Source organism: Notolepis coatsorum, assembly GCF_963971535.1.
Source record: "Notolepis coatsorum genome assembly, chromosome: 14".
NCBI classification, from domain to species: Eukaryota; Metazoa; Chordata; class Actinopteri; order Aulopiformes; family Paralepididae; genus Notolepis; species Notolepis coatsorum.
The window spans coordinates 110,964,145-110,991,328 of NC_140178.1; the positions used below are offsets into that span (position 1 = coordinate 110,964,145).

Sequence of the window (27,184 nt, forward strand, 5' to 3'; positions counted from 1 at the left end):
TGTATTACAGTCATATTCCAACTTAACTGAATACACATGTGTGTGTGTGGAATACTGTACTATTACATGTATTGAAATTAACAATGCAACTTCCTTCCTAATTTTTTTTTTAAATATCGATACTTGGCGTCCCTGTATCGATACAGTATCGCCACGCAAAGTATCGCAATACAACTTTTTTTCCCCCCACCCCTACTGTATATATTGACCGGATTGCCATAACAGGTGTTGTGCATATTCATGACCCCGAGAGGAAGGATATTGGTGACCACATGACCACAATACCTTAGTACATTTACATTTACATTTAGTCATTTAGCTGACGCTTTTATCCAAAGCGACTTACAAGTTCTGTACGACAAGCCATCAGGAAGGGCACAACTCTATCAGCTGAGCAACAATGTTCATCAAAGTGTTGAGTGCTACAGTGTAGGTTAGTTTATTAGGACAAGTGCATGACAGTACGGTTAGTTAGGGTTAGATTTTTTTTTTTTTTTTTTTTTTTTTTTTTTTAATTCAGATAATGGTTGAAGAAGTGCGTCTTTAGTCGACGGCGAAAGATTGGACGTGATTCGGCTGTCCTAACTGGGGTGGGTAGTTCATTCCACCATTGTGGGGCAAGGACTGAGAATAGGCGACTTCTCTTTGATGACCCTCCCGGAGCTTGGATAGGAGTAGGTCTGAGGCGGCCAGAAGATGCAGAGCGTAGGGGTCTTGAGGGTGTGTAGTTAGAGACCATTGACCGGAGGTAGGCGGGAGCGGTTCCCTTTGCCGCACGGTATGCTAGGTCGAGGGCCTTGAAGCGGATTCGTGCAGCAATGGGGAGCCAGTGCAGGTCCCTAAGAAGTGGGGTGACATGGGCCGACTTCGGTAGGTTTGAGATCAGGCGGGCCGCTGCGTTCTGAATGAGTTGAAGAGGCTTAGTGGCAGTGGCCGGGAGGCCAGCGAGCAGTGCATTGCAGTAGTCGAGGCGGGAGATGACTGTTGATTGGACGAGGAGTTGGGTGGCTTCTTTTGTCAGGAAGGGGCGTATCCTTCTGACGTTGCTCAGGAGGAATCGGCAGGTTCTGGTCGTCGCTGCGATGTGAGCAGAGAAGTTCAACTGGTCGTCGAGGACAACACCAAGGTTCTTGGCGGTCGGGGACGCAGTCACAGCTGCATTCTCGACTGTGATTGAAAGGTCGGTTAGGGGGGAGGATTTGGCCGGCAGGTGGAGCAATTCTGTTTTGCTTAGGTTCAGTTTGAGGTGGTTGGACGTCATCCAGGCTGAGATGTCGGACAGACAGGCCGAGATCCGCACAGAGACGTGGATATCTGAGGGAGGGAAGGAGAGGAAGAGTTGAGTATCGTCGGCATAACAATGGTAGGAGAAGCCATGAGACGTGATAATGTTACCCAGTGATTTAGTGTAGAGGGAGAAGAGAAGGGGTCCTAAAACCGAGCCCTGGGGGACACCCGTCCGTAGGGGGCGGGTGGCCGACAGGGTCCCTCTCCATGACACTTGGTAGGAGCGGTCATTGAGGTATGATGACAGCCATGTCAGCGCAGAGCCAGCCACTCCCATTCCTGCGAGGGCCGCAAGGAGGATCTGGTGGTTGACTGTGTCGAAGGCTGCAGATAGATCTAGGAGAATCAGGACAGAGGAGAGGCCTTTCGCTTTTGCTAAGTGAAGTGCCTCTGTGACCGCAATGAGGGCTGTCTCTGTGGAGTGACCAGTCCTGAAGCCTGACTGATTAGGGTCTAGGAGGTCATTCTGTAAGAGATAAGTAGTAAGTTGGTTGGATACAGCACGTTCAAGTGTTTTAGAAAGGAAGGAGAGAAGAGAGACAGGACGGTAGTTGCCTATGACAGTAGGGTTCAGGGTTGGTTTTTTTATGAGCGGCGTGACTCTGGCTTGTTTTAGGGAGGTGGGGACCACCCCCGAGTTGAGTGAGGAGTTGATGGTTGCAGTTAGGAATGGGAGGATGTCTGGTGCTATGGTCTGGAGGAGTGGGGAGGGTAGCTGGTCCAGCTGGCAAGTAGTCGGACGGTTTGACGTTACCAGTGTCAGGGTCTCTGCTTCTGTAATGGGAGAGAAAGATGACAGAGTGAAGGATGAGGTTCTCGATTCAGCATTTGGAATGGGTGGGGGTTGGGAGAAGGAGCTGCGGATGTTCTCCACTTTTTCCTCAAAGAAGATCGCAAAGTCTTCGGCAGAGAAAGATGAGGGAGGGGGGGGTGGGGGGGGAGTGAGGAGGGAGGACATGGTAGCATGCAGTTTGCGAAGATTCTTGGCAGAGGCCTCGATCCTATGGTGGAAGAAAGAAGCTTTGGCATTAGTGATGGTTTTGGAGAATGTTAACAAGAGGTTGTGATATGTGTCGATGTCAGCAGTGAGGCGTGACTTTCTATACTTCCTTTCAGCTGCTCTCAGGACCTGTCTTTGTTCTCTCACTGGATCTGTCAGCCATGGACTGGGTGGGGAACGGCGGGCAGGTTTCTCAACGAGGGGACAGAGCTTGTCGAAGGAGGTTGCCAGGGCTGAAAGGAGGGTGGAGGTTGCCATCTCTGTGGAGAGAGCAGAGAAGGTGTCACTCAAAGGTAGAGCGGATAGTATGTCAGAGGAGAGGGTGGAGGGGGATAGGGAGGGCAGGTTGCGTCTGAGTGAGACTGTTTGAGTTGGGGTGAAGACCTTTCGGTTAAGCATGAGAGTTAGTGAGAAGGATATGAAGGAATGGTCAGATACATGTAGGGGAGTTACCGTGGTGTTAATGATGCTGGAGTTACGGGAAAATATGAGATCCAAGGAGTTGCCTGCTTTGTGGGTGGGAGGCATGGCAGTGGGAGTCAGGTCAAACGATTGTAGGAGGGAGACTACTATGACTGACTGAGATGAGTCAGGCAGGTTGAAGTCGCCCAGTAGAAGGAGAGGGGTACCATCTTCCGGTAAGGAGCTAAGAAGCATGTCCAGCTCATCTGTGAAGTGATCGAGCGGACCTGGAGGGCGGTAGAGTGTAACAATGGTGAGATTGAAAGGATTAGAGACAGATACTGCATGATATTCGAGAGAGGAGAGTGACAGTTCTGGGAGTGGTGTTACGTTTGTAGCCCATGAAGGAGATGTCATGAGGGCAGTGCCTCCACCCCGTCTGGAAGGTCGAGGTGTGTGAGTGAAGTTATAGTTTGTAGATAATGCTGCAGGTGTTGATGAGTTATTGGGGGTTATCCAGGTCTCAGTTAGAGCCAGGAGCTGCAGATTTAGACTATGGGCGTAGGCAGTAATGAAGTCAGCTTTCTTGACTGCTGATTGACAATTCCATAAGCCTCCCCGTACTGTGACAGGTGTATTAGTGGCTGTAGGAGGGTAGGAGAGATTAGCCGGGTTACTAGCAAACTGTCGTGGATGGGTAGAGTCAGTTCTGGAGGAGCAGATTGTGGATATAGGTATGAGACACATTGTATTGTCGAGAGTGGCAGGGAGGAAGTAGAGAAATAGCAGTGTGGGAGGGAAATATAGGATTATGGTGTACTTAGCACTGGGTGGATCGGTGGATCCCTCGGCGGTGAACTCCAGGATAACTCCTCCTCTTTGTCCCTCTTCGTTTATCGACGCTTCGCTGACGCTACACCAGCAAGCCTTTAAATCACTATCACTAATTAGTGCTGTCTTAACACCTGGCCCTTAATGGGGGCACTTAACAAAACAAAATGGCCGTTTTAAACACGCCCCTTTAATCAAGTCAGCTGGTTCCTCACTTTTAAGATTCACTAATAAACTTAAAATGGCTTACCCTAGTTTTCAGTATAAAGCAATGTTTCTCAGTGAGAGTGTCCTGTCCTTCCTTAACAGAGCCCAGTACAGAGTGACTTCAACACAGTGTGGACCTCTGCTTTTAAACAGGGCAGGCTCTTAATGGCTCACTCAGCAAATCAGATGCTACTAGTAAACAGGAAACAGTCCCTTAATGGGGGCACTTAACTAAACAAAATGGCCGTTTTAAACACGCCCCTTTAATCAAGTCAGCTGGTTCCTCACTTTTAAGATTCACTAATAAACTTAAAATGGCTTACCCTAGTTTTCAGTATAAAGCAATGTTTCTCAGTGAGAGTGTCCTGTCCTTCCTTAACAGAGCCCAGTACAGAGTGACTTCAACACAGTGTGGACCTCTGCTTTTAAACAGGGCAGGCTCTTAATGGCTCACTCAGCAAATCAGATGCTACTAGTAAACAGGAAACAGTCCCTTAATGGGGGCACTTAACTAAACAAAATGGCCGTTTTAAACACGCCCCTTTAATCAAGTCAGCTGGTTCCTCACTTTTAAGATTCACTAATAAACTTAAAATGGCTTACCCTAGTTTTCAGTATAAAGCAATGTTTCTCAGTGAGAGTGTCCTGTCCTTCCTTAACAGAGCCCAGTACAGAGTGACTTCAACACAGTGTGGACCTCTGCTTTTAAACAGGGCAGGCTCTTAATGGCTCACTCAGCAAATCAGATGCTACTAGTAAACAGGAAACAGTCCCTTAATGGGGGCACTTAACTAAACAAAATGGCCGTTTTAAACACGCCCCTTTAATCAAGTCAGCTGGTTCCTCACTTTTAAGATTCACTAATAAACTTAAAATGGCTTACCCTAGTTTTCAGTATAAAGCAATGTTTCTCAGTGAGAGTGTCCTGCCACCTTTCAAATGAATGTATGTACTGACCTGTCGCAACATCTTCATGACCCCTACTGGAAGAAACCAGTTGATTCCGGTGACCCCATGACCATTCTTCTAGCCCCATATAGAGCTGGTCAGACTAGAGGTGATGGCAGAGAGGGGGATGAGAAGGAAGCTGGCTGCTATCCTGGAGAATCCCTCCCACCCCCTCTACGACGAGCTAGTCAAGACGAGAAGCACGTTCAGTCACAGACTCATACCCCCCCCGACACTCAACTAACCGCCTCGGCCAGTCCTTCATACCAGCGGCCGTCAGGCTCCACAACAGTGGGCAGGGACTGCTGCCAGACATCCAACTAGAACTACTAGGAACCTAAAAAGGACAATAACATACTACCTTATGCATACTGCACCTTATGTGAATACTGTATATTTCAGTTAGTTTAGTTAGTTAACTATATTGACTTGTTATATTGTTTACACTGCTTGTTTTTACTACCTGTACCCCCCCTCCCCCATGCTGCTAGGATGCCTGAATTTCCACAAGGGGATCAATAAAGGAATATCTTATCTTATCTATGGGTCACTGGCGACGTCGGCCACTCTTGTTTCTGTCATCTGCACTGTAAAATGTTGTATGTAAAAGTCAGCATCGTGGGGAGATTGTTAAGCCTCTTCTAGTCTTACGGAGACGGGGTCTAAAGTGGAGCGCCATCCATTTTAGGAATTGTAACAGAGGATGTACACATTAACCAGTTAATCTGGCCATTCACCATATCCCCACATTTACCATAGCATGCTAAATGCAATACAATACAGAATACAAGAAACTAAAAAGTATAACTAAGATAAAATGTTGTGAGTATTGTATACGGCTTTCGGTTCAGCCTTCAGGTGTTCTGCCTATCCGGTCACGGGAATATGACTCGTCATAAAAGGTCATAAATAGTCTCAGGAGTCCGTGGCCACACCTCTTTGTACACAGCCTTTAAAACGGCTACCGATGACTCTCCTCGATCACTTCTCTCCGGACTCTCAAAGAGCGATGGTCTCCAAAGGGACACGCACGGTGCTCATATGGCTCCTTGTCCTCGTCGCCATCATGTCGCTGGTGGGAAACTTTGTCCAGATGTTGCTGTACGCCCAGGGTGTGTCAGAGTGCCCCGCGGGACCAACCAGCCCACCGCAGACACACAATGAACGCAGTGACGTCTTCGCCGACCTCTCGGCAGAGGAATTCGGGCAGGTCCGCGACTACATGACGAAAATCCCAGGGATGAATATATCGGCGGACCCCTACACGCCCCCCTCACTCGATTACCTGTACATGATCGATGTCTCTCTGCCGAAGAAAGCGGAAGTGCTGCGCTACCTGGACGCCGACGGGCCAAAGCCGAGGAGAGAGGCCACCGTCGTGGTGTTCCACGGCGTCATGGGTAACGTCAAGGAATACGTAGTGGGGCCTCTCCCCGGCCCCAAAGAGCATCGCGACGTCACCGTAGAGCGGTACAAGATGGAGATCCCCTTGACGGCGCGTCCCACACACACGGGGGAGTACACGTACATGATACCGATGGTCTTCGCCTGTATCCAGCCTATCAGCAAGCTGCTGGACGAGAGCTTTGGACCCGGCGCGGCTCACAACATGAGCTTCTACGAGAGCATGCCACGGGGGGTCAAGTCCGGCGACCGGCAGACCTGGCTCGGGTTCCACCGGAACGTCGAGGGGTTTTACATCCACCCGATCGGGTTTCAGATCTTAATCGACCACCATAGCGCCGATCGTCTTTTGTGGAATGTGACAAAGGTCCTTTACAACAGTAAGTATTTCAACAGCATACAGGAACTGAGAGACCAGTACGAGGCAGGGACGGTTGAGAAAATTGTCTACAAACCCGTGCCGAATTACGCCTCACTCAAGCCCAAGCAGAAGCCCTCTGGGATAGGACCCCAGCAGTATTACGCGCAGGGCAAGCGCTTCAGCGTGAAGAACAACCACCTCGTCTACCTGGACTGGAGCTTCGCCTTCGGCCTGAGCGCCCTCTCCGGGATGCGGGTGTTCGACGTGCGGTTCCGAGGCGAGCGGATCGTCTACGAGCTCAGCGTTCAAGAGGCCATGTCGGTCTACGGTTCCATCACGCCCAACCTGATGCTCACCAAGTTCCTCGACGCCAGCATCGGCATCGGGCGCTTCGCCTACGAGCTTGTCCGGGGCGTCGACTGCCCCTACGCGGCCACCTACATTGACACGTACCGCTACGTGGACACCGGCGCTCCCCGCCGCTTCAGGAACTCCATCTGCGTGTTCGAACACGACACAGGCCGCCCGCTGAGGAGGCATTTCTCTGAGATGTTCTACACGGGGTACGGGGGACTGTCCAACAGCGCCTTGGTGTTCAGGACCATCTCGGCCATAGGGAACTACGACTACCTGTGGGACTTCATCTTCTACCAGAGCGGCTCCGTGGAGGCCAAGGTGCACGCCACCGGCTACATCGCCTCTTCCTTCCCCACCGATGGCGGGGAGCCATACGGCCAGCAGGTGGCAGAGGATGTCATCGGAAACATCCACACCCATTTTATCAACTTCAAAGTGGACCTAGACGTGGTGGGTAAGTGAAGCGTGAAGACATGTTACAACAGCATTACGACCTGCTGTAAATGGTGTTCCATGGAGAGTGTGTGTGTGTGTGTGTGTGTGTGTGTGTGTGTGTGTGTGTGTGTGTGTGTGTGTGTGTGTGTGTGTGTGACTCAGATCTGAAGCGCAACTCATTCATAGTTCTTCACAATCTCAGTAGTCATTGTTAAAGGTGATAGGCTAGTTATTCATCCACAAGCAATGTCTCTTTGAAATTAAATTAAATGCAATACCAGGGATGCTGGCTGGATGACGCTCAAGTCCATATTGCAGAAGTGTAACCCTTTCACTACCACACTATAGAAGGTTAACCTTTCACTACCACACTACAGAAGGTTAACCTCTGTGATGTGGTAATGAAAGTGTTAACCCTTTGTAGTGTGGTAGTGAAAGTGTTACCCCTTTGTAGTGTGGTAGTGAAAGTGTTAACCCTTTGTAGTGTGGTAGCGAAAGGGTTCATTAAAAAACGTCCTTATGGGAACATGGCATATGGGATATTTCCATTTTACCATTGATTATTTCCGTTGGTATCATCTTGTGTGTGTTCCTCGGTCCGTCAGGAGTGAAGAACGTGTTCCAGACTAAAGACATGAAGTTCGTCAACGTGTCTTTGCCCTGGAGGCCTGACCACCACGCCATGGTCCCTCAGCTGGTGGAGAACCAGATCAAGACGGAACAGGTAAGATAGAATAGTCTCATCCAGATAGAATAGTCTCATCCAGATAGAATAGTCTCATACAGATAGAATAGTCTCATCCAGATAGAATAGTCTCATACAGATAGAATAGTCTCATACAGATAGAATAGTCTCATCCAGATAGAATAGTCTCATACAGATAGAATAGTCTCATACAGATAGAATAGTCTCATACAGATTGAATAGTCTCATACAGATTGAATAGTCTCATCCAGATAGAATAGTCTCATACAGATAGAATAGTCTCATCCAGATAGAATAGTCTCATACAGATAGAATAGTCTCATACAGATTGAATAGTCTCATACAGATAGAATAGTCTCACACAGATAGAATAGTCTCATCCAGATAGAATAGTCTCATCCAGATATAATACTCTCATCCAGATAGAATAGTCTCATCCAGATAGAATAGTCTCATACAGATAGAATAGTCTCATACAGATAGAATAGTCTCATACAGATAGAATAGTCTCATACAGATTGAATAGTCTCATCCAGATAGAATAGTATCATACAGATAGAATAGTCTCATCCAGATAGAATAGTCTCATACAGATAGAATAGTCTCATACAGATTGAATAGTCTCATACAGATAGAATAGTCTCACACAGATAGAATAGTCTCATCCAGATAGAATAGTCTCATCCAGATAGAATAGTCTCATACAGATAGAATAGTCTCTTACAGATAGAATAGTCTCATACAGATAGAATAGTCTCATACAGATAGAATAGTCTCATCCAGATAGAATAGTCTCTTACAGATAGAATAGTCTCATCCAGATAGAATAGTCTCATCCAGATAGAATAGTCTCATACAGATAGAATAGTCTCTTACATATAGAATAGTCTCATCCAGATAGAATAGTCTCATCCAGATAGAATAGTCTCATCCAGATAGAATAGTCTCATACAGATAGAATAGTCTCTTACAGATAGAATAGTCTCATCCAGATAGAATAGTCTCATCCAGATAGAATAGTCTCATCCAGATAGAATAGTCTCATCCAGATAGAATAGTCTCATCCAGATAGAATAGTCTCATCCAGATAGAATAGTCTCATACAGATAGAATAGTCTCATACAGATAGAATAGTCTCATACAGATAGAATAGTCTCTTACAGATAGAATAGTCTCATCCAGATAGAATAGTCTCATACAGATAGAATAGTCTCATACAGATAGAATAGTCTCATACAGATAGAATAGTCTCTTACAGATAGAATAGTCTCATCCAGATAGAATAGTCTCATCCAGATAGAATAGTCTCATACAGATAGAATAGTCTCTTATTATAGAATAGTCTCATCCAGATAGAATAGTCTCATCCAGATAGAATAGTCTCATACAGATAGAATAGTCTCATACAGATAGAATAGTCTCTTACAGATAGAATAGTCTCATCCAGATAGAATAGTCTCATACAGATAGAATAGTCTCATCCAGATAGAATAGTCTCATACAGATAGAATAGTCTCATACAGATAGAATAGTCTCATACAGATAGAATAGTCTCATACAGATAGAATAGTCTCATACAGATAGAATAGTCTCATCCAGATAGAATAGTCTCATCCAGATAGAATAGTATCATACAGATAGAATAGTCTCATACAGACAGTGTTGGGAAAGTTCACTTTCTACATGAACTAGTTCAGTTCACAGTTCACAAATTTCTTAATGAACTAGTTCAGTTCATATTTCATATTTCTACAATTTGAACTAAAATTAACTAGTTTATAGTTCTTTTTTCAATACGTTGCTTTTTCGTTTTCATCATATTTAGTCACCTTTCGTTTAGTCAGTTTTAGTCTCAATTTAGTCAGTTGAAAAAGCTTCGTTGACGACCATATTTAGTAATAATTTTCGTTGACAAAATTAACACTGGCCACAACACATATAGAACCACAGACAACAATCAGAATACTGGCATTTCCATCACACTGTGACTATTTATCAGTGTTTCCCCTACCATCGCCTTGAAGGTGCGGCCGCGTCGCGCATAACGAGTCTCTCTCTCCGCGCGGGTGTGTGTGTTTTTCGCCCGTCCCAAATCGGGCACACTTTTGAACGAAGTTATACAGTGATAGAGCGCAGAGAATGAACACGTTCACAATTGCGTTCATCTAGCAGAAAGTCAGTATGTTCAGTTCACGTTCGCCCAAAATATGAACGCATTCAGGTACATCACTGCATACAGATAGAATAGTCTCATACAGATAGAATACAGATACATACAGATATAATAGTCACATACAGATAGAATATGACAGAAACGGTCTGGATGAAAAAGAAAGGGTTATTTCCCTTGTTGTCATAATTAGATGAAAGCAGGTGTTTGAGTCTGTTCACCTGTGCACCAACACTGTGACAGAACAGTCTCGTACAGATACCTGTTCACCTGTTATATACTCGTACTGGCAATCGCATCTCGCTCTTTGCCATATTGAGATATACCTCATCTTCAGTACCTATTGTACTACATGAACGAAAACAAAGCACCCTTGCACTTGACCAGGCCCCGCCCCAGTGACCTCCTATAAGTCACCAGGTGTGGTCATACTCGCCCTTCCTCTTTTTTGTTTTCCATCATGGACGTGCTTTGCATCCCATGTAACTAGCTGTGATGAAATGCAGAGGGAAATTGAACAATGTTGGTTTTTGCCGGAGATTTGCCAGCCCCTGGAATCTTCTCGGCATGTTCCAACGGCGCCTCATATGGGTTCTGCGGTCCTGCAGCTGGATGCATTTCGATGCATCTCCGCGTCGGGCCTGTCCTGGAGTTTCCTCGTCTTTTTACAGCAGATCGAGGGACGTCACGCGATGTTTAGCTATCGGGCTAACTCGCGTCCAGGTAGGATCTGCGCCACTAGGCATAACAATGCTGGCGTTGGTGATGCTGCTCGGGTTGTCCCGGGAGACGACCGAGTTGTGTATTGGCGCAAGGGGCAGGATATCTGGGTAAACGTTGTTGTTTTCCCGGTTATCCTGGAGCGCGCGGTTAACGCTATGCTATATGCTGGGTTACTGGTTCTGTTTTTGATCCCCGCTGAGGGCTGTCTTTCTAAAGTGTCTACTGTTGGGAGTATTAACACTTTGGTCGCCAGGCTTATATTCAGAATAAACCATCCCACGCCAGCTCTATTTGTCTATGGAGAAGTTCCCCTTCTTTGCAGGGCTATAACTTTTTAAATTGTATTGCTAAATTGACATTACTATGGCCCATTCAACGTCAAGTATCTATTGTTCAGGGTGTAGCAACGTTATACTTTTTCATTCACATATTCATACTAAAATACGGTCTAAAGTATAAGTATGTTTTTATCGTTTTCTGCAGCATTCTCCAGAACGTGATTTATAGCCCTAAATGCATTATATTGATGATCAAATACAGTTTGATAGCAATCTGCGAGAGATACAAAAATTCAAATGGACGTGCTTCTAGAAGTTACTACTTATCATCTGATGTTGACCGGATGGGGGGGGGGTCGTTTATAATTCCGTGGCCAACGTTAGATGATTCATCTAGTGTGGGTGATATGATCATTAGAGCAGTTTGTATCGAACACGTTAAAAAATAACGCTGAAATTTACCGTAGCTTCCTCGTAGCGTTGGGCGATGAGCGTGGAGCAGAAATATTCCTATTATGGGATGTTGAAATATGCGATCCATCTCCAGGTTGTATAATATTATATACGTCCAAATCATGTTGTTTATCGAGTTATTGGTAATGGATTGCTATCCATTGTGTCTAGCTCGAGTCCTGGGACTATTAGCGAGTGATCGGACCGAATTGGAATGAGCACCAGCTTCCGTTTCCGGTTTCCGGTTTGAGCGATCCGCCGATCGGCCACCAGATGGCGCTCTTGAACCGTTGGAGAGTTGAGAGGGGATCAACAGTAGATCTCAAGTCTCCGGGGGAGAAATATGATTGCGATCACAGATTTTTGAAATATTGATATCAAAGACGTGGTACGGCGTCTTTGGCAGAATGAGCATGGCGGGGAATGATGTGGTAAGGCGTTTTTGGCGACCAAAGTGGGGGCTTGTTTACCTTTTTCATGGGTGAATGGGCTGAGGCCTGGGGCTGGTGTGCTTTTTGTGAATATTATGAATGGTATGCAGGACTGGTGTTCTCTGGTCCACATCCCCTTAACATTGTGTGTATGGGCTAGCCCATTCTACAGTGTATTGGTGGTGTTTTAGTTCATTTATTCATTAACCCCTTCATGGGTGCACACCACAGTGGAGGTTGCTGGTTGCAACCACCACTGGTGCTCCGTGTTTATGAAGCAGGTGGCATCAGTCCTTTGCCTCTGGCATGTTGAAACAGTGCCCCGCCCGGCCGACGCCATGAGGTGGGTCGGCCCGGCGGGTGGCTGGTGGGCTGTTAAGCCTGTACCGCCACGGTATAGAATTAGCAGCGATTAGTAACTTTGTTCGACTTGCTGTTTTTTTCTGTAAAAAATGGTGTCTGGTGGCGGGGCCATGAGGGCCAGCCGACGTCAAAATATCGCGCGAGGTTGTTGACGTTATTAGCTTTGACCTAGCCGCAAGCTATAACCGCAGGGAGGGCTAGGATGCTGTCAACGCTTGTTTACAGACATCTTGGTTGGATTGGTCTCCCTTTGAGGGGGTGAGAAGTTAAAAAAAAAATTCCATCCTCAGGGCTCCCCTCTCCGCAGAGGATCTTTGGTCTTCCGCTGGAGCGCGTGCGGTATTTGACCTGGGCCCCACACCGCCTCACGCCGCGCAGCCAGAGGTGAGAGCACGGCCTCGCCAGCGGCTGTGGCGAGGCCCTCGACCAGCGGGCCATGTTTCCCCCGCCTGAGGTACCCTGGGCTCAATGTCAACAGGTGTCCACAAGGCCGACAGCCTTGGCGGCCGAGGGATCGGCTACATTGGATGAGCACGCCCTAAAAAAACGTCGCCGTCCAGCTGTGTGCAGCCCGCTCTCCGGTCACTCCCTCCCCCAACACCAGCGGAAAAGGGGCTCTGATTTGTTTCCTTTGGCTGCGGGCCGCGTGTCTTCAATGAAGCGCAGGCGGCCCCACGTTCGCTTCTCATGGGGACAGGGGCTGACACCCAGTTGATGGCTGAGACTGGGTTTGTCCGTGAGAATGTTGTGCTGTCAAGCGGCTCCCACACCATAAGCTGTGTTGGTTGAGCCTGGTGTTACGTCTGTCAACTACAAGGGTTGTCAGCAGGGGGGCTTGAGACCTTTTGAGGCAAACAGTGCGGGCTTCCCCGACCTCGCCTTCGCCAGGCCGGGTATCATGTTGGTGCCTCCCACTCCTGCAAGATTGGCAGTGGTCTCGCAGGCGCGCTTGATTTGGGTGGTAGTAATATCACTGCAGGGCTACGGTGTGTAGGAACCCATGGGGGCCTCACACCTTGCATGTCCAGCTGCAGAACAACTCCTCAGCATGTTCTGGAGGGGTGTTCAGTGGGGGAGCTTTTGTCACCTAGCATGATGTCAGCTTCCCCCGTATCAAACCGGCCCTTTCTGTCGGGGTCCCCCCTTGGGTGCGATTGCCTCGTGGGTAGTGTCAGGGTCCGATGTCCCGACTCCATGGAGCGCTCTGCTTGCACGGGTCCTGGGTTGGCTACGCACAGCGGGTGGGACCGGGCCGCCTGTCTACAGTTCCTAGCGGACCTGCGCCAAATGGCGGCGGGTGCGTTTGGGAGTATCATCACATATGGCTACAGCAGTACCATATGTCGAGGTGGATGGAGAGAACGCTGAGGCGGGGACTTGTATTTACACAACCCCACCCGTTTTCAGGTTTGGTACAGACCCTATTGTCAGGGTCACCAGCAGTGACAGCTCTGGTCAACGAGATCCAATCTCTGTGGGCGAAGCAAGCCATGGTCGTGGCGTTTTCCTCCCGGTATTCTCTGGTGCCCGAGAAATCGGGAGGGGGGGGGGGTGTCAGACCCATGCTGGACCTGTCCCATGGGAAGGTTCAGCATTTTGGACCGTCTCCTACCTGTTGAACACTGTCAGGTGGGGGCCTGGTTCTCCTCCATAGACCTGTAGGATGCGTATTCGCATCCCCGATCTTCCATCCTAGGGCTTACCTACGCTTCCTTTGCAGGGTTTAGCATATGAGTACCAGAGGCTGCCGTTCGGCTTTTCTCTGGCTCCCCGCATCTTCACCAAGTGCGTGGAGGCCGCACTGGGGCCTCTGTGTCGTCAGGGGTTACGAAGTGTATTCTGCCCTGACGACGTTCTGGTCCTTGGCGGTCAAGGTGGATCGTCAGGTCTCATACCAGGCAGGTGGTGGAATTCCTCATCAGCCTGGGGTTTGCTGTAGACTGGAAGTAGAGTACTCCTCTTCCCAGTCAATGGGTGGAGTACTGTGGGCATCCCTCTCAGAGCATGTTATCAACACGCTCGGGAGGTTCCGTCCTAGGACGGTTACGGCGCTGTCCGTGATGCGCCTGCTCGGTATGATGGCATCTGCTCATTCTTGGCCTCCTCTTCACCTCATGAGGAGGATACGGAGGTGGTTTTCCAGTATGGAAATAGACCCGGTGGGAGGCAAGTGGAAGTGGCTAAGGTTCCCGTGTCAGTACTGGGGGACCTCGCCCTCTGGGGAGGGCCTGGGGCCCTCACCAGGGGGGTCCCCATGGGCAGTAGGCTGTCACACGTCACGGTTTTCACCGACGCCTTCCTCACTGGGGACGCGTCGGGCCAACGCAGTAGGGGGCAGCTGGCAAGACCATGCTGCCCGGTCTGCGCTACGTTCAATGTGTTGGTATTGAAGGCGGTCCTTCTGGTCCTCAAACGGTGTTTTGATCAGGACGGACAATACGACGTCAGCGTCGTATATCGACAGACAGGGAGGAGTACGCTCCCCCCGTCTGCACCGGGCGGCGGGCGGCTGGCTATGGGCGTTCTCCATCTGCGCAGCCTGAGGGCTCCCCACATCCCCGGCAGGGTGAATGTGGGTACAGGTGTGATGTCGCGGGACAGTCCTCACCCTGACGAGTGGGGATTACGTCCGGACATAGTCGGGCAGGTCTGGGACCGATGCCGTGGCCGCCTGGGATTCTTTCCCCCCATACATCTGATAGGTCAGTTGTTGGTGCGGATACGTCAGGAGCGCAGGACCTTGGTCCTGTTCGTGCCGGACTGGGGCACAGCTGTGTGGTTCCCGGTCCTGATCCAGCTCTTGTTAGCCCCGCCGTGGCCTGTTCCTTGGTCGTCGCGGGCCCTCTCTCAGGCGCACGGGTCTCTGTGTGAGTTCCCTGTGCTGGGCCAGCTTCTGATGGTTTGGCTGGTGAGAGGGTGACTCTGGAAAGGATGGACCCTTCTGTGGTCGACACCATCCGGAACGCGCATGCTCCCTCCACTATCGCGGGTTACACGGGTAGGTGGCGTATTTTCCAAGAGTGGTGTAAGGTGGGGGGCCGGGACCCGGTGTCCTGCCCCCTGGACGCTGTCCTTACCTTCCTTCAGTCTATCCTTGATAGGCTGTCGGCTTCGACGGTGAGGGTATATGCTGCGGCTATATCCTCTTGTCATGAGGGGTTTGAGGGCGTTACGTTGTTCAGCCACCCTCTTGTGAAGTGTTTCCCGCTTGGCGCTTGGCACCTTAAGCCGGTGAAAAGTTCTCTGTCTCCGAGTTGGGACCTTCAATTGGTCCTCGGCCGGTTGTCCAAGGCCCGTTTGAGCCTCTTGAGCAGGCGTCTTTGGAACAGCTGTCTTCAAGACTGCATTCCTGCTGGCCATCACCTCCGCTAAGCGCGTGGGTGAGCTCTGTGCTCTCTCGGTGCGGCCTGAGTGCTTGTCTATTTGTGTCAATAGCGGTGCGACTCTGAGGCCTAATCCAGTCTTCGTGCCAAAAACTATCCGGAGCTCTTTTCGCTCCAGGGATATTGTGGTTCAGGCGTTTCATCCGCCTCCTCACGCTGGTGAGTTAGAGGCTAGCCTTCACCTGTCGTGTCCAGTCCGGGCTTTGGGGGTTTACCTCAGCCGGACTCAGGACCTCAGGGCTACCGATCTGCTCTTTGTTTGCTACGGTGGCTCTTGTCGAAACAGCGCCTGTCACATTGGTTGTGCGAGGGCATTGCCCTTTGCTACACGTTGGCTGGGCTGGCCCCCCTGGTACTCCACTCGTGGAGTGGCGGCCTCTGCCGCCTTGTTAAGGGGGGCCTTGGTGGAGGACGTCTGTGCTGCGGCCTCCTGGTCCTCCCCGGGTCCCTTCGTTAGGTTTTACCTCATGGACATGACTGGGGGTTCTGTCTCCCAGGCGGTTCTGAGGTCTGGGACCTCCCCTGCGTCCTGCCCTTCGGTGGGTTAGCAGGGTTCTGTGGGTGTGTGCCACGAGGTGTTGTGTCACACGTGGTCCCGCCTGTGCTGTGCATTTTAGGGGTTTCTAGTTCCCTCTTTTTCGCACTTGGGTGGAGTTGACTGCCGCCCCCTCTTCGCTAGGAAGGGGGCGTGACGGGACTCCCCTCCCCCCTGGTGGTAGGGCTTGCGGGTCCTCAGGGGGTACATTTGTCGGGCCTCGCGTCTGCTCTGCCCCATATCTCAATATGGCGAAGAGCGAGACGTGATTGCCAGTACGAGTATATAACGATAGGTTATGTATATAACCTAGTTATATGAGTACTGGCTAAGCGTCTCGCTCTTAGCGCGCCCTGAGGTCCCTTGAGGTTTTTTTTTTCCTAATGGAAAACTTTTCCCGAGGAAGGGCGAGTATGACCACGCCTGGTGACTTATAGGAGGTCACTGGGGCGGGGCCTGGTCAAGTGCAAGGGTGCTTTGTTTTCGTTCATGTAGTACAATAGGTACTGGAGATGAGGTATATCTCAATATGGCGAAGAGCGAGATGCTCAGCCAGTACTCGTATAACTAGGTTATATACATAACCTATCGTTCACCTCCACTGTGACAGAACAGTCTCATACAGATACCTGTTCACCTGTTCACCTCCACTGTGACAGAACAGTCTCATACAGATACCTGTTCACCTGTTCACCTCCACTGTGACAGAACAGTCTCATACAGATACCTGTTCACCTGTTCACCTCCACTGTGACAGAACAGTCTCATACAGATACCTGTTCACCTCCACTGTGACAGAACAGTCTCATACAGATACCTGTGCACCTGGCAGGGGTGTAAAAAGTGCCCAGAAATTATACTTAAGTGAAAGTATGGGTACCGTCTCTAAATCGTACTCAAGTAAAAGTCTGAGTATCTGGCTAAAAACACACTTGAGTAAAAGTTTCTACTTTTAAATGTACTTAAGTAAAAGTAAAAACTTGTTTTTATTCCGGGTCAATGAAATGTTCCGTTTCGTCCTCTTCATCACTCGTACTATCGTTTGTGGCCATCTTCTGTAGCTCGTCACTCTGACTGTCTATTCTTCTGATAGCAGGTGTTTAATCAAAGATCCCCGCTTTCTAGTCTTGCACAAGGACCAATCAGTATGGGTATGGGCGGGTTAATTTCCCATTGATGGGGATTTGATTGGCTGTTTTTAAATAAAGTGCGGCCCCAGGATTAATAACGTTAACGTTAGTTTGGCCAGAGAAACAAATATACTAATTAAAATAGTCGGACCTGCGAGATTTGTACTTTGTACTTTGTAGGTCTGCATTTTAAATGTAAGGAGTAAAAAGTATTTTTTTTTCTCTGAAATGTAATTGAGTAAAAGTGCAAGTATACAAACCTAATAATACAGTACTTGAGTAAAGTACAAATCCCCCAAAACAGTACTTAAGTATTGTAACAAAGTACAATTACTCAAGTACTTTACAGCCCTGGCACCTGGCCACCTCCACTGTGACATTACCTACTCCCCTCCACAGGAGGCAGCGCTGCGTCACGGCACCAAGACCCCTCGCTACCTCCACATCGCCAGCAACCAGACCAACCGCTGGGGACACAACCGCTCCTACCGCCTCCAGGTGATCAGCTTCGCCGGGGACCCCCTCCCAGAGAGCGAGCCAGAGGAGAGGTCCATGTCATGGGCTAGGTGAGTGAGAGCACCCATGGAGGGAAGTTACTGTATATACTACCAAATCTAAACATACAGTATCTCTTCACATTCATGAGCTCTCTATTGCTCTCTCTCTCTCTCTCTCTCTCTCTCTCTCTCTCTCTCTCTCTCTCTCTCTCTCTCTCTCTCTCTGTCTCTTTCTCTCTCTTTCTCTCCCTCTCTCTTTCTCTCTCTCTCTTTCGCTCTCTCCCTCTCAGTCTCTCTCTTTCTCCCTCTCTCTCCTTTCTCTCTCTGTTAGAATGTGAGACTTCTTTCAATTATTCCTCATCAGCTACCATGCAGCTTCATGCTAACTAGCTCTTGATCAGTGTTGTGCTAGTTAGTAGTTACTGAAAAAATAGTAACTAGTTACCATTACTAGTTACTTCATTTCAAAAGTAACTCAGTTACTTTTCTGATTACTTACACCAAAAAGTAATGCGTTACTGTGAAAAGTTACTTTTTTGTTACTTAAAAAACAAAAACGACATTATTTCAATTGCCCTTACAGATTCTTACAGTCAAAATATGTTGATCAACTTGACAGTTTCCAGTGAATTCACAGTCTAGATACCAGAGGTGTTGATATTTATCCCCTTTTCCGCTAAGTTAGAATGATGTGTAGCGTCACTTAATGTTTCATAATGGTACTGGCTTCATGCTAGCTTAAAAACTGAGCCCGCTATGGCCTTCAAAAGACAGTGATGGTTTGGATTTCTGGACATAGCGTGGTATGAAATAGTGTAACGATGCATAACCATTAGCTAGCTTACTTACAGAGACTTGTGGTGGCGGTTCTAGCTGTGTTCTGAACGAGCCCGCCAGCTTGATTTCAGGCAGCAAACGGGTCCAGAAATTAACGTTTTAATCCACACCACAATATGTAAACAAAGGTTTTAACCATCCACAACAGAATACTGCCGTCCAAATGTATTGCTTGATTCGTCTCTCAGACCGACGCAATGTCTTGAAACTATTGTTTATTGGCAAAGAGAGTGTATTACTAGTAGTAGTAGAGTAAACAAACATGGCCACAACATGACACAGGAGTCAGGACTGCGCTGCACCTCGCTACCAATCTACATAAAAATAACGCAGTAACAAACCATTTAGTAACGGTAATTGAGTTACTGAATTTTAAAAGTAATGCGTTTTACATTGTAACGCGTTAGTCCCAACACTGCTCATGATACATGTATTGTGACTACTGTAGTGTACATGTGTTGATGTTACATTCTTCCAGACATTTTGTGCAAAATGTGCAATCTACGATTAACGTGCAATCTATTCCAGCACTTTGCAATTCAAGTGCAATAAAATGAGCACAGTAGCTCATTTTATTGCATCTCTGTAGAAGTGTATTTCGTGACTGTTGGGAACTAGGCTACACTGGCACACCTACTTCCAGTGAATGACGCTAAGCTAGGCTAACGGTGCAGCTGTTCCCTAAGCCTAATGCATGCACAGAGAAGAAAAGGGTATGTATCTGCTTGTCTAACTCCAGGGTAAATGGCAAATAAGCTAATTTCCCAAAAAGTTGGCGTGTTCCTTTAAAGGAAAGTCCTAACTGAAAAAACATGTCCCCCTTAACACATTCGGCGCCATATCCGAGATAAGTCGGGTTACCTCGCCATGCGTTGGACGCCAGACCCGAGATATCTCTGGTTTTGGTAGTTTTTTCTTTTATTCAATATTTTTATTCATTATTCATCCACTGACCTTGGTGTTGCCATAGGAAAGGATTTCGAGATCGCCAAAGTGCAATACCGGCCGCATCCACCCTGTGTTATGGTTAAATCCCTCCGGGTGCTAGATTTAGACGGAGCCGAGTAAATCGCTTTATCCGACCACTTCGAAACGCATATGGCACACTCGATCCATAAGTTGTGCCAAATTATGTCCGGGACCAGATGGACACCAATACTGGAAATCGCGATCAGACAATTGGAATATTCTTTTTGGAATACCCCTGACCAAAGGTAAGGACTATCTGACATCAATTTCAGCTTGATCCAACAATGTTTTCATATCGATCCAGCTGATCAGCATCTGTAGTGTTCAACATGAATGCCGTTACTGGCCATCAAAGCATAAAAAAAACTACCCCCCCCCCCCTTTCATGCATTCATGATGCAACTTAATACCTATTATATACAGTACATTTGATTTGGAAATAGTAGCGTGTCCAGGCAAGAAACGCCAACGCTTATAGTAGAATACACGTAGCGCCCTATAACTCAGCCTTTCAGGAAGGATCCCAGATCACCCCTAAACTATACTTATATTCACCAAGGGATAACGCGCGGACGTATGCATGAAAAAATTATCTCTTTTTTGCATGTTCGACGGAAGAAAGTCACTGTCAAATGACTATAGTATTGTCGCCATAGCTATAATATAGAATATAGATATAGCTCTCCAAACATAGTGACGCACAATGAAATTATGTTATGGAAACGTGGCACGTTAGCCACAAGGACCAGGCTAATGGCTGGCGCAAATGTACGATTTGTTAAGGTCCAACAAAAAACAAACCTGTAGGCGAAAAAACAGCGTCCCATAAATACAATGTTCAGGTAGTCCAAGAACTCACGGGCAAAACTGCCGACGGGTCATTCGAACGGGGAACAACGGAAAGGTGAATACATGGGCAATTATCCATGGGAGAATAATACTTCCAAGCAGGAAACGACACGACGCTTCTCACAGAAGACACGGCACAAACTAGCAACGAGCAGAGGGAAGCGCGCTCTCTTAAAGGAACACTCCAACATTTTGGGAAATTAGCTTATTTGCCATCTACCCTGGAGTTAGACAAGAAGATGCATACCTTTTTCTTCTCTGTGCATGCAGTAGGAGTAGGAAGACATTGGGAACTAGGCTAATGGAGGAACCTACTTCCAGCGACTGACGCTAAGCTAGGCTAACGGTGCACGTCTTCCTACTCCTACTGCATGCACAGAGAAGAAAAAAGGTATGTATCTTCTTGTCTAACTCCAGGGTAGATGGCAAATAAGCCTCAGGTGTGTGATCCCCGTTGGGAGCGCACGGCAGGGCCAGACATTAGACATAAGTCTGTCTCTCTCCTCCGTCTCTCATCCCTCTCTCTCTCATCTCTCTCTCATCTCTCTCTCCCTCTCTCATATATCTCTCATCTGTCTCTCTCTGTCTCTCATTTCTCTCATCTCTCTCTCATCTCTCATCATCTTCATGCTCGCATTGATTGATTGATTGATTGATTGATTGATTGATTGATTGATTGATTGTAAATTGTACAAGAAAATTGTATTAACAGATTGCAGAATGGGTACAATACAGTACGGCTCAATACACACAATTGTTGAGGCAATTGAGATGCAGACCAGAGAAAGACTTTCGTCTTGTTTACATCAGGGTACCCCATTTTCAATTCATCATACATCTAGACACACAAATCTGTTTGCATACACATGCGTGCACACACACATGCGTGCACGCACACACACACACACACACACACACACACACACACACACACACACACACACACACACACACACACACACACACACACACACACACACACACACACACACACACACACACACACACACACAATCAAATAACGCATATATACGTGGTTAGCGTTCAAAGGATGGCGCCCAATAATGTATATGGCAGGGAATGAGTTCATGTTTTATCTGGCTAAATAAAGGTAATAATAATCTCTCTCTCTCATCTCTGTCCCTCTCATCTCTCTCTCATCTCTCTCATCTCTCTCTCATCTCTCTCTCATCTCTCCCTCTCTCACCCTCTCATCTCTCACCCTCTCTCATCTCTCTCATCTCTGTCCCTCTCATCTCTCTCTCATCTCTCTCTCATCTCTCTCTCATCTCTCCCTCTCTCACCCTCTCATCTCTCACCCTCTCTCATCTCTCTCATCATCATCTCTCTCTCTTTCTTTCGTTCTCTCCTCTCTCCCTCTCCTCTCTCTTTCTCTCTCATCTCTCTCCCTCTCTCACCCTCTCTCATCTCTCACCCTCTCTCATCTATCTCCCTCTCAACGCTCTCTCTCTTATCTCTCACACTCTTTTATCTCTCTCCCTCTCATCTCTCTCATCTCTCTCTCTCTCTCCCTCCCCGCTCTCTCTCTCATCTCTCCCTCTCTCACCCTCTCTCATCTCTCTCCCTCTCATCTCTCTCTTTCTTTCTCTCTCTCCTCTCTCCCTCTCATCTCTCTCATGACATCCCTCTCTCTCATCTATCTCTCATCTATCTCCCTCTCTCTCATCTATCTCATCCCGCTCTCTCATCGATCTCCCTCTCTCATCTCTCTTATCTATCTCCCTCTCTCATCTCTCCCTATCTCACCCTCTCTCATCTCTCTCCCTCTCATCTCTCTCTCTTATCTCTCACCCTCTCATCTCTCTCATCGCTCTCCCTCTCATCTCTCTCTTTCTTTCTCTCTCTCTCATCTCTCTCTCATCTCTCTCTCATCTCTCTCATCTCTCTCTCTCTCGCATGTCCCCTCCTCCTTCCTCTGTGTGTCTCTGAACTCCTCCCCCTTCCTCTGTGTGTCTCTGAACCCCTCCCCCTTCCTCTGTGTGTCTCTGAACTCCTCCCCCTTCCTCTGTGTGTCTCTGAACCCCTCCCCCTTCCTCTGTGTGTCTCTGAACCCCTCCCCCTTCCTCTGTGTGTCTCTGAACCCCTCCCCCTTCCTCTGTGTGTCTCTGAACTCCTCCCCCTTCCTCTGTGTGTCTCTGAACCCCTCCCCCTTCCTCTGTGTGTCTCTGAACTCCTCCCCCTTCCTCTGTGTGTCTCTGAACTCCTCCCCCTTCCTCTGTGTGTCTCTGAACTCCTCCCCCTTCCTCTGTGTGTCTCTGAACCCCTCCCCCTTCCTCTGTGTGTCTCTGAACCCCTCCCCCTTCCTCTGTGTGTCTCTGAACCCCTCCCCCTTCCTCTGTGTGTCTCTGAACTCCTCCCCCTTCCTCTGTGTGTCTCTGAACCCCTCCCCCTTCCTCTGTGTGTCTCTGAACCCCTCCCCGTCCTCTGTGTGTCTCTGAACCCCTCCCCCTCCTCTGTGTGTCTCTGAACTCCTCCCCCTTCATCTGTGTGTTTCTGAACCCCTCCCCCTTCCTCTGTGTGTCTCTGAACTCCTCCCCCTTCCTCTGTGTGTCTCTGAACCCCTCCCCCCTCCTCTGTGTGTCTCTGAACTCCTCCCCCTTCCTCTGTGTGTCTCTGAACCCCTCCGCAGGTATAAAGTAGTAGTCTCTCTCTCTCTCTCTCTCTCTCCAGGTATAAAGTAGTAGTCTCTCTCTCTCTCCAGGTATAAAGTAGTAGTCTCTCTCTCTCTCTCTCCAGGTATAAAGTAGTAGTCTCTCTCTCTCTCCAGGTATAAAGTAGTAGTCTCTCTCTCTCTCCAGGTATAAAGTAGCCGTCACGAAGCACAAGGACTCAGAGCAGACATGCAGCAGCATATTCAACCAGAACAACATCTGGACTCCGGCCGTTGATTTCAGCGAGTACATCGCGGACAACGAGAGCATCGAGAACGAGGTGTGTGCATTATTTACGCGTGATTAGGTGCAACCTGTGTGGTAAAAACAGTGCTGGGGGCAGGGGTGTAAAGTACTTGAGTAATTGTACTTCGTTGCAATACTTAAGTACTGTTTTTGAGGATTTGTACTTTACTCGAGTATTATTAGGTTTGTATACTTGTACTTTTACTCAATTACATTTCAGAGGAAAAAAAAATCCTTTTTACTCCTTACATTTAAAATGCAGACCTACAAAGTACAAATCTCGCAGGTCCAACAATTGTAATTAGTATATTGTTTCTCTGGCCGAACTAACGTTAACGTTATTAATCCTGCGGCCGCTCTTTATTTAAAAACAGCCAATCAAATCCCCATCAATGGAAAATGAACCCGCCCATACCCATGCTGATTGGTCCTTGTGCAACACTAGGAAGCGGGGATCTTTGAGTAAACACCTGCTATCAGAAGAATAGACAGTCAGAACAAAAGTTTTAACTTTGACTTTTTAGTACTTAAAGGTCCCATGTCTTATAAATTGCCTTTTCCAGTGTTTAGCATTGTTTTCTAACAATGTGGGGTTGTATCAATGGGGTCTGTGTCTCTAATTCTCATTTTGGCTCATCAGTCCACTTCATATGTCATGAGATCCTCCCCCACTGAACTAAGCCATTCTGAATTTCGCGTACCTGTGACGTCCAAGAATTCTCATCTGCATAACTAACTCTATGGTTGTAGCGCACACTCAACCATTCACTCAACAACAGAGCGAGTGGAAATACTGACACTTCCTCAAACGGGTTGACGTGCGCGGGTGCCGACAGAGAGAATCAACAATCCGGTCAACAACGGAGCAGTGGGAATAATGCGGAAGCGGTCTCCCTCTCCCGTGCGCATGGAGCGATCTATCCTCTCTCTCTCCCTCTCTCTCTCCACCTGCATTTTACACACAATCGCTCGAGCCGCTCACACAGCGCACACACACGCACGGAGCGATCTATCCTCTCTCTCTCTCCCTCTCTCTCTCTTGCTGGCTCGTTCTCTCTCTCGCTCTCTCTCTCGTACTGTCACTCAAAGCGCTTATGGGCGGAGCCCAACAGCTTGAAATCTTGAAGTTGAAAAATGCTGCTTTAGAGTACTTGATTAGCAATACAAAACAATGCATTTTCTTTTTAAAACCTTACAGTTGTGTTCCATGGACTCACAGGAATTGTGTAAAATTGCCCAAATAGTGAAAGGAATAGCAAAACACGGGACCTTTAACCTGTTCCACCCGACGGGGTCGGTACCGACCCCAAAATGGCATATGGTCATAAATCAAGTGTTGCATATCTTTTTGAGATTTTTTAATCAAACGTTTTCAAGTATTAACATCACTAACATGTCACAAAAGCATGTAGAATGTATATTATCATCAATACGTTAGTTTAGCAATAGGTTAAAAGTGCCATTAGATAGTTTTAACTTCTCGATTTGCTGAAGTCTATTACAAGACGGCAACCATTTTGGAACATTTTAATCATGGGAATTTTGTCGAGGGGATGCATAGCTGTGGATCAGTGTTGGAATTATTCCGAACTACGCTTCCTGTCAGATACTGTGGGGGTTCAAAGTTCAGCGTTCTGAATGAATTATTTCAATAACTGTTATTATTCGGGATAATAAGCCACAAAAGGTAACGTTTTTGACAAATATTGAAACACAGTTAGTTTCTCCTCCCTATTGTTAGCATGTAGCAACAATTAGATCTGAAATTTGTTTCAAAATGGTTGCACTGTGGTGAAAATAAAAAGGTACAGTAAATTACAGTAGATATCATTATCTGTTCTTATGCACACCTGGTGATACTAAATCCAAATTTAACTCGGGAATTTGAAAGATAATATATGTATATATATATAAATGTGCGAATTGGCTATAATAAGGTAATTTATAAGCATCATATTCTATATTCTATAATAATATTTCAATTTGCATTGGTCCGGATGGGAGAATTCAGTACTGTATCTACAGAACCTTCTGTTTAATCATCTTCCCTTTATTAATTTCCTTAGATTCTTTTGTACACATGATCTCAAGAAGGTACTTAACAAGATCAGTGGCAGTTTTTTAAGTTTGGTCATTAGTATCATGGTGTTATTCACTGTCAAAGATTCAAAGAAAAATCATAATTCATATTCTCCTTTGTTTCATCACAATTTAAGCAAGCCTACACTGTAAAAATAAAATGTTTTTTCACAGGAAATTCACTGTATTATTTTACAGATTACCTTTGTTTTTCTACTTTTAAGTGTAAATACCATAAACATACAGTAAATTACCTTTTATCAAAATATTAACCATTAAATAAAGGTTGTAATCTGTAAATGTATTTGATTTTACTGTAATTTGTCCGTAAGTATGTACGTAATTTGATTTTACTGAAATTTGACCGTAAGTATTTGGAAACCATTGATGCCAGACATTTACCGTTTTCTTGCAGCTTTTATTTCTTACAGTGTAGTAATAGACACAATATTTCTGACACTGTGAATACATTCCCTGAGGTCCATAGATGTACCTAGATACCAAGAATATGCAAATGGACCTTGTAGAAGTGGAGCAATATTCCATTTACCTAGGTATATATTTTAGGCGAAAATATTCCACGGGTGGACCAAAGTACATTTAAAAGTAGAAAAGTTTTTTACTTTTACTCAAGTGTCACTTCTCTCTCATATATCTCCCTCTCTCACCCTCTCTCATCTCTCTCATCTCTCTCTCTCTCTCTCTCATCTCTCTCCCTCTCTCACCCTCTCTCTCTCATCTCTCACCCTCTCTCATCTATCTCCCTCTCATCTCTCTCTCTTATCTTTCACACTCTTTCATCTTTCTCCCTCTCATCTCTCTCTCTCTCTCTCCCTCCCCGCTCTCTCTCTCTCTCTCTCATCTCTCCCTCTCTCACCCTCTCTCATCTCTCTCCCTCTCATCTCTCTCTTTCTTTCTCTCTCTCCTCTCTCCCTCTCATCTCTCATTCCTCTCTCTCATCTATCTCTCATCTATCTCACTCTCTCTCATCTATCTCATCCCTCTCTCTCATCGAAGTGTTTTTAGCCAGATACTCTGACTTTTACTTGAGTACGATTTTGAGACGATACCCATACTTTCACTTAAGTCTTACCAGCCTCCGCCCTCTCCACTGTTCACCCTCAGGACCTGGTCGCCTGGGTTACCACTGGCTTCCTGCACATCCCCCACGCAGAGGACATCCCCAACACGGTCACCGTGGGCAACGGGGGCGGCGTCATCCTGAGGCCTCACAACTACTTCGACGAGGACCCGTCCGTCCACTCCCCCGACTCGGTCTACATCGCCCCCGGGACGGAGCGGAGCTGCGACGACAACAGGATGGCGTGCCTCGACGAGAAGCCCTGCAGCCCCGCGCTCGAACCCTTCACCTTCCAGGGCTTTGACATGGAGTTATGACCGGTCATGAGTTATGACCAGTCATGAGTTATGACCAGTTGTGAGTTATTATGACCAGTCATGAGTTATGACCAGTTATGAGTTATGACCAGTTATGAGTTATTATGACCAGTCATTAGTTATGACCAGTTGTGAGTTAGTATGACCAGTCATGAGTTATGACCAGTTGTGAGTTAGTATGACCAGTCATGAGTTATGACCAGTCATGAGTTATGACCAGTTGTGAGTTATTA

At 47.3% G+C, this 27,184-nt stretch overlaps 1 protein-coding gene across 1 annotated transcript; it reads left to right on the forward strand.

The window, feature by feature from the left end:
- Positions 1–5,642: 5,642 nt before the first annotated feature.
- LOC311240703 (amine oxidase [copper-containing] 3-like) lies at positions 5,643–26,951 on the forward strand (the record flags this gene model as incomplete). The annotated part of the gene is made up of 5 exons (XM_084329276.1): positions 5,643–7,251; positions 7,838–7,956; positions 17,804–17,970; positions 23,376–23,508; positions 26,679–26,951. 5 exons carry the CDS (start codon positions 5,643–5,645, stop codon positions 26,949–26,951), a joined length of 2,301 nt encoding a protein of 766 aa, XP_084185402.1.
- Positions 26,952–27,184: the final 233 nt, after the last annotated feature.